The following is an 8,463-nucleotide window of genomic DNA, read 5'->3' on the forward strand; positions in this document are numbered from 1 at the left end:
GTATTTGCCTCTTGTACTATGTAATGTACAGTAGATGTCTTCTACATTCTCCACAAATACGGAAATATTCTAATTTATTCTATACATCTCCTTCTTATCTTACAGTTAGAAGAACAGCCGAAATATGAAGACAACCTCTATATGTATTTATACTTTGTCATCTTCATCATATTCGGCTCCTTTTTCACTCTGAACCTTTTCATTGGTGTCATCATTGACAACTTCAACCAACAGAAAAAGAAGATAAGTATTATATTCTGATTCTTAGGATTTATACCGATAACCGAGAGCAATGACGACTTTATGGTGATGACTAGAGATGAGCGAGTAGTATTCGATCGAGTAGGTATTCGATCGAATACTACGGTATTTGAAATACTCGTACTTGATCGAGTACCACTCACTATTCGAATGGAAAAGTTCGATGCAGAACCAGCATTGATTGGCCGAATGCTATACAGTCGGCCAATCAACGCTGGTTCTTCTCCTACCTTTAGAAGTCTTCTCCGTGCAGCTTCCCCGCGGCGTCTTCCGGCTCTGAATTCACTCTGCCAGGCATCGGGCCTGGGCAGAGCCGACTGCGCATGCCCGGGGATGCTGCAAGGAGAAGACTTCTTGGAGGATCCAGCCCGGCCCTCACTCGTGGACTTGGTAAGTATAATTTGATCGAACGTTGCCTACCCCTGAAACGAGCATTTTCCCCCAATAGACTATAATAGGGTTCGATATTCGATTCGAGTAGTCGAATATTGAGGGGCTACTCGAAACGAATATCAAACCTCGAACATTTTACTGTTCGCTCATCTCTAGTGATGACAATATGTGTGATTGTATGGAATACAAGGGGCCTATTGAGCACACTGAACACAATACATCTATTCACAAGTCCGTTTTTTTGATGGTTCGTTTTTCATGACCATCAAAGGCCTGACGTACTATCTTTGTCCATCAAAACAGACATTGATAGTGATAGTGATAGTGCCATGTGAATTAACTTATTGAAATTCATGGGTTCGGCAATGTGATTAAGGGCCGTCCATGCGTCTGCACAGACAGACACATCTGTGTGTATAAGGCCTAAGGCTATACTCACACGAAAGAGGTGCAAAACGGCTGTGAAAAACATCTATTTTTCACAGCCATCTCGCACCCATTTTCCCAAATCCCCCATACACATGATCTGTGAAAATGGCCAAAAATAAGATCTACGTGACAATGGATCGTGAAAATAATGGTCGTGTGCACAGCCCCCATGTACTGACAGTGAAATTAATGTTACCATGCGACGTCCCTTTGCCTAAAAGGCCTAAAGCTATAGTCACACAGTGAGTAATGGCTGTATGACATCTGGGTTTTTTTTTTAACAGACGTCACACAGCAGTATTACATTCAATGTCTACGAAAGGGGGCTGTTCACATGACCATATTTTTGACGGTCCATTTTCAAGGACATGTCCTATTTTTGTCCATTTTCCCTGATCCCTCAATATGCTCAAATGTATGAAAGATCTGTGAAAGCGACTACAGCGGGTGCAAAATGGCTTTGAAAAATAGACATTTTCCACAGTCGTTTCGACCATCAGTAGTGTGAATGTAGCCTTACAGAATAAATTTAGGCACAATTATTATTCTGATCACTACTACAATGACATAGGGAGATGCAATGCCATAACTAGGAATGGCAGGGCCCCAAGGAGAACATATGACATGGCCGTGCCAAACACGCTGGGAGTTGTAGTAGACAAAATAATACTTAACAAAAAGAAACCTATAGGAATCAAATGTTCTATATAATGTTATATGTATAGTAATATTATAGATCAGAATGGATATTTATAAGGTTGTAACCAGTTTTTATTTCCTTTCTTTACTTTGGAGGTCAAGATATCTTCATGACAGAAGAACAGAAAAAATATTATAATGCAATGAAGAAGTTGGGGTCGAAAAAGCCACAAAAGCCCATTCCAAGACCACCGGTGAGATCATGGCTGAGGAATATTCCATTCCCATTTGCTTCATAGGGGCAGTGATAATAGAAAAGAACAGAAAGAGAGAAATATAATGGTCTGAATATTTGAGGGGAGCAAACCGTAGACTACTATCAAACAGTCTGACCTGAGACATAAAGCAGACTCGTACATTAGAAGCTTGAGGTGCAGCCAAAGTTTGGTAATTCTGTCCAAGAAGCTGGAAATAGAATAATACATTATATTAGCTTTATATACTGTAGCAGACAATCATAATACACACCGCAGCTGCTGCAGAAAATCATTATACAAACCTCAGCTGCTGCAGACTGTCGGAATATTCGATGTTAGAGCTTTCCTGAGGGTATGTTCACAGGATTATATATGTTTTCTGTAATCCTATTCACTTACATATGGGGGAAAAAAAAGTGTTTGACCCAAAAAGATGTGTTCGGGTTTCTGTCCTTCATGTCCACTTGGGGAACCAAAAAAACAGAAAACTCCCTCCTTGCAGGACTTTTCTCTTTGCCGATTTGTGGGATGGAGTCTTGTACGGAGACTCGACTGCTAGTGTGAACCTAGCCTTACTTTATTTCCTTTCTTATACTTTCTTTTTTCTAACTTCTCTTTTTTTTTATTTCTTTTCTAGAATAAATATCAAGGCTTCGTGTTTGACCTTGTGACAAAGCAGGCGTTTGACATCACCATCATGATCCTCATTTGCCTTAACATGGTAACAATGATGATTGAAACAGATGAACAAAGCGAAGAGATGGAGAACAACTTGTACTGGATCAACATGGTCTTCATTGTCCTATTCACTGGTGAATTTGTCCTAAAGCTGATTTCTCTTCGCCATTATTACTTCACCATTGGATGGAACATTTTTGATTTTGTTGTTGTTATTCTGTCCATTGTAGGTAAGAATTGTTTGATTATTTAGAGCCATAACTATCTGATAGATAGAGGTCCCATACCTATCTCTAGAATGAAGCCCCCTGGACAGTCCGGTTTTGCAGGTGTGCTTCCGCAGCTCCTATTTATTGAATAAATGGGGCCATGGAAACATGCTTGGTGCATGGGTGGCATATTGATGACATCAATGTGCCATCCATGAGCCATCCATGCCGTTAAGTGACGGCCATCAGCTAGCCTAACTTCCCCAAGCAGACTGTGTGAACCAGGTCTTACATACAGATGTGCCCTCATTTACCCTCTCATTTTGGACATGCCCAGATATACGTATGAGCTTCACAAGGCAGTATTGTTTTACAAAATGATATCACAAATTAATGTTCTATAGATGTATATATGTGTCTGTCTAATGGTTGTGTTGTAAATTGCTTCCTGTCGAGGGTTTCGCTTGCAATGTTGTATTGAATTGATTTCATGAGAACTTGGAGTCCTTAACCAAATCGGAAGTAAGGTAAAGATGGCCACATCTGTAGTAAGGTTGAAAAACAATACCGATCCATCATTTCAACCGATTATCCATCAGTATTGATCGAGAGGAAGAAAAAAATACCATTAAAGCAGTTGGCATCTTAAGATGGGGAGGAAAAATTCCTTCCTGACTCCAAATGTTACAATTGGAATAAATCCCTTGATCAACAGCCAATTATCTAATTCAGATAAATTGTAATACTATTTTGTATCAGAAAAAAAAATAATCCAGGCCCCTTGTGAAGTCAATTAGAAATGGCAGAAACTGCCAAAATCCTTACCTGTGATGACGGCGAAACCATTTTTTCTCTAAACCTCATGGACGCCCCCTTGTGGCGGTTTTAGGCTTATGCATATAAAGATCATCATCTATTAAGGATTTCCTTAAAAAAACAAAAGAGGGGGATTTTCTGTTCAGCCCCTAAATGTCAACAAACCCACTGTCCTAAATATGGGGGTCCCCGGTATAAATGTGTCCTTCCTTAAAGTCATGAATAGCCACTTATTTATGATACAGAGACACTTAGATGTCAAAACTATAACTAAAAATAGCAAAGAGTAATGTAGCCTCTAATGTTGATGTCACTTCATTGCAGGTATGTTTCTTGCGGACATGATTGAAAATTATTTTGTTTCTCCAACATTATTCCGAGTCATAAGACTTGCAAGAATTGGAAGAATTTTGCGTCTTATCAAAGGAGCGAAGGGAATCCGTACTCTGCTTTTCGCTTTGATGATGTCACTTCCTGCTTTATTCAATATTGGTCTCCTACTCTTCTTAGTCATGTTCATTTACGCCATCTTTGGAATGTCCAATTTTGCTTACGTGAAGAAAGAAGCTGGAATTGACGATATGTTCAATTTTGAAACTTTTGGCAACAGTATGATCTGCCTGTTCCAGATCACAACCTCAGCCGGGTGGGACGGACTGTTGGCACCAATTCTAAACAGTGGAGCACCGGACTGTGATCCAAATGCAGAACATCCTGGGAGTTCTGTCAAAGGTGATTGTGGTAACCCCTCTGTTGGGATTTTCTTTTTTGTAAGTTATATCATCATATCGTTTTTAGTGGTGGTCAACATGTACATTGCTGTCATTTTGGAGAACTTTAGTGTGGCCACTGAAGAGAGCGCAGAACCTCTCGGGGAGGATGACTTTGAGATGTTCTATGAAGTTTGGGAAAAGTTTGATCCAGATGCAACACAATTTATTCAGTACAGTAAATTGCCTGACTTTGCTGATGCACTGGATCCACCTCTTCGTATACCAAAACCTAACAATGTACAGCTTATTGCAATGGATCTTCCCATGGTAAGCGGTGACAGAATTCACTGCCTTGACATCTTGTTTGCCTTTACAAAGCGTGTATTGGGTGAGGGAGATGAAATGGATAATCTCCGGCAACCAATGGAAGAGAGGTTTATGGCCTCCAACCCTTCGAAAGTCTCTTACGAACCAATTACATCGACGTTACGGAGAAAACAAGAGGAACTGTCTGCTGTTATTATCCAACGTTCTTTCCGGAGCTACCTATTAAGGAAAACAATTAAAAAAGCTTCATATATGTATAAAAAAGATAAAATGAAAGAAGTAAATAGCTTACCTATTAAAGAAGACATGGTGATTGATAAGCTTAATGGGAACTCAACCACTGAGAAGACAGACATGACCCCCTCAACCACATCACCTCCATCTTACGATAGCGTAACAAAGCCCGAGAAAGAAAAACACGAAAAAGACAAAGCAGAAAAAGAGGACAAAAGCAAAGATGCCAGGGAGAATAAAAAATAAAACTGCACATTTTTTTTTTTCATTTGTGTGACAAATTGTTTACAACCTGTGAAGATGACCCATCTGTGTCAACAGGACTCCTTTGGGAGATCTATGCCAAACTGACAGTTCTTGCATATATGTACTCAAGGTCAGTGCCTATAATAAGACAGTGACCTCTTGTCAAGAGATGGTGTATCAAGCTTGACTGTGGTTACTGTTTAAATACCAGTTGACACTTACTCTCGGAGTCACCAGGGGCTTCTCAACCTGTCGGGACCAGTCAAGGGAATGCAAACCCATACCGTTTGTGTGTTTCACATAAAACACCGTAGTACAACAATTGTCTCCACTGTTTGCATTTTCAGTTACCATACCGCCATATGTTTACAGAACTTGTGTTAGTGATCCGATCATTTTTTTAAAATTTCATTTGTAGGCCATTTATTTATATACGTGACTATTTTTGTAAATGGGTTTTACAGTACGCCAGGGATAGAGTTACGAACCTATAAGGAAATTATCCTAAGTCTAAGAAAAAAATACAGACGACCACACACTGTACACGTGAAGGAGTCATTCACACCAACTCAACGGCACGAGTAGGAAACAAGCAGGCACACATAAGCTATTTCTTAATAGTAACACCACTATAGGAGTTAGGATAGAAGACTGTGTCCATGGTTATCCATTCCGTCAGTAGAAGTCACCAAGAGTAGAGGAAACGTCCCCGAGGAAAACCAACAAATAGATGGTAGTTGTCCAATTCTATGGTTATCTTGATACACGAGGGTAGGGTTAGAACGACCACAGAGTTCTCCTATCTATATCTGATGACCAAGTTCTAAGTTCATGTTCTATGACATCTTCACATTCAGAATTCTTTGAAATAAAAATATGGAACGACATAACTAGAGATGACTATTGTTCTATAGCGGATGGGATTCAAGACGTAGCGAAGGCTTTCAAAGATATGAGTGGGCGGAAAAAGTTTATCGAAGATGATGTCTTTACAGTATAACTATATTACTTATAGAGGGATATTTTATCGAATTTTATTTAAAAGATACACATCAGTGTGCTATATAACAGTGTAGGGAGTGTGGTGAGTAGATGGGAAGATAATATATTTAAAGTTTTTGTATTCTAAAGAAAAAAGTTTAAAAATGGAAAAAATCTAGTCTATAGCAAGTCATTGAAGGCGAAGCATACAAACAAACATATCAGCAAGTTGAAGGCTTTTCTATGACCCATAATGTGCCTGAGAACTCCCAAGCCTTTTGTAATACAGAAACCTATTAGGTGTGTTTCGCCAAAGGACAGAATCGCCTATTGTGCTTGCCCGATTGGTCTGTCTAGCCCGTAGGTCCTGAAGGTACAGACTGCTCCCACTTGAAGCACAACATCTCTCGAAAGTGTTCCATAGTGGAATGTATGACAAAAATAATGAAGAAATACAAACAGACCTCCCTATGAGGAGCACCACATAGTCTCAATTTGTTAAAAATATTAAAAAAGTGGGTGTAACATGTATGGGGGCCCATCCACGGAGATGGTCGGACAGCACCGATTTGCAAGTCTCCAGTTTTTCACGACCCTTCTGTATATTAAACAAATTTCACGTTTCGGGATCCATCTTAAGATCGGCCAATGTGTTTATCAGTAACCAACGTTCAATGACGAGTTTCTTCATGATGTTAGAGGTTAGATTTCTGTCTACAGACAACAGACTGATGTTATATCACTTGATGAAGTGTTCACACAGATGCTTTCATGACACTTAAGAAGGTGTATCATTTATTCTTTTTCACTGGTGAAACCGAGTTAACCAATAAATGGGCGTCTTCCCTGAATGATTGTAATTATTTTTGACACCTTAAGTCATGCAAAAGAAACTGTTGCTTCGTTAATGACAAAAAAAAATAGCTGTGTTACACTGTTGCCAAAACCAGTTGTGTACTGTCTTATCAAATCTGTGTTACAAAAAAAAAAAAGTGATAGTACCTTAAAATGTTAATGTAGACTCAGTCTTTTGAGAAATGCAAGTGTTTTTTTTTTGATAATATATTAACAAACTGTCTTGAATGTACATTGTAGATAAATCAGCAATTGTATTCCACTTAGCATGTCACTGTATGGGACTCGTTCAAAATATATTCCATACAAAGTGTCTTAATTCTATATTTTGCTCTGATACAGTGTACATGGACAGATGCGACATTCGTTTAACACAGGGAGCCCATTTGTCGTATTTTTTAATTTTATTTATTATTATTTATTATTTATTTAATTATTTATTTATTTTTTAAAATCCTTGAGAAAAAAGAAAAAAAAATCTTTCACTGGAACTTTATGTGGCATTTTCTAAGGTTCGTTATTTCAGCTAATAGTTTCAATTAAATAAATATGTATTGGCTACTTTAATAACATTTTGGTTATGTGACATAATTAATCTTTTGTTTGGGGGAGGTCTTGTTTCCTTTCGGGGTTTCGGGAAAGCTGGTTGTAGGTTTATTAAAAATATATATTCAAAATGATAATAGTATTAAGTAATTCATGCAGAAAAAATGATTTAGGACTATAATACTATTAAATTATTTATTCACATAAAATATTTGAAAGTATAATAATATTAAATAACATGTCCGTACATTATCTATATGTAAATATATAGTGGGTACGGAAAGTATTCAGATCCCTTTAAATTTTTCGCTCTTCGTTTCATTGCAGCGATTTGACGAAATCAAAAAAGTTCATTTTATTTCTCATTAATGGTCACTCGGCCCCATCTTGATGGAAAAAAACAGAAATGTAGATATTTTTGCAAATGTATTAAAAAAGAAAAACTGAAATATCACATGGTCATAAGTATTCAGACCCTTTGCTAACTATTGAGTATTTGCACCCTATTGAGCTAGTACAGCCAGGAGGTCTTCATGGGACTGATGCAAAAAGTTTCACATCTGGATTTGGGGACCTTTGTTATGTCTGTTGCTTTTAAACAATGTTGGTGCAGTGGGGACAGACCTTCAGCCCTGGAAGCACCACTCTTACTGCTCAAGTAGCATGGACGATATAGCAGTGGGAGGATCAACCAGCGCCACACCTCCCATGAGGCGACCTGAAGCGACCGCTTCAGGCGGCACTATGCCAGGGCCATGGGGAGGGCGGCATTTTTGCAGACCTAAGCCAGTCCAGGACAAGCTGTCCTGGACTGACTTAGGGTCACCGTCACTGAGCGGTGGATTGGGGAGGCCACTGGAGCAGCGCTGCTCCAGCGGC

At 38.9% G+C, this 8,463-nt stretch overlaps 1 protein-coding gene across 2 annotated transcripts in view; it reads left to right on the top strand.

Moving 5' to 3' along the window:
• The window catches only part of LOC142216413 (sodium channel protein type 2 subunit alpha), a 161,456-nt gene extending 154,422 nt beyond the window's left edge, over positions 1-7,034 (top strand). For both annotated transcript variants that reach the window (XM_075284217.1, XM_075284215.1), the window contains 4 exons: positions 106-243; positions 1,872-1,976; positions 2,617-2,887; positions 4,007-7,034. In XM_075284217.1, the coding sequence (XP_075140318.1) occupies positions 106-243; positions 1,872-1,976; positions 2,617-2,887; positions 4,007-5,202 (1,710 nt within the window). In that variant the 3' untranslated portion in view covers positions 5,203-7,034. The remainder of the gene's footprint in view (positions 1-105; positions 244-1,871; positions 1,977-2,616; positions 2,888-4,006) is intronic.
• Positions 7,035-8,463: the final 1,429 nt, after the last annotated feature.

The sequence above is a fragment of the Leptodactylus fuscus genome, chromosome 8 (assembly GCF_031893055.1).
Source record: "Leptodactylus fuscus isolate aLepFus1 chromosome 8, aLepFus1.hap2, whole genome shotgun sequence".
Taxonomy (NCBI): domain Eukaryota; kingdom Metazoa; phylum Chordata; class Amphibia; order Anura; family Leptodactylidae; genus Leptodactylus; species Leptodactylus fuscus.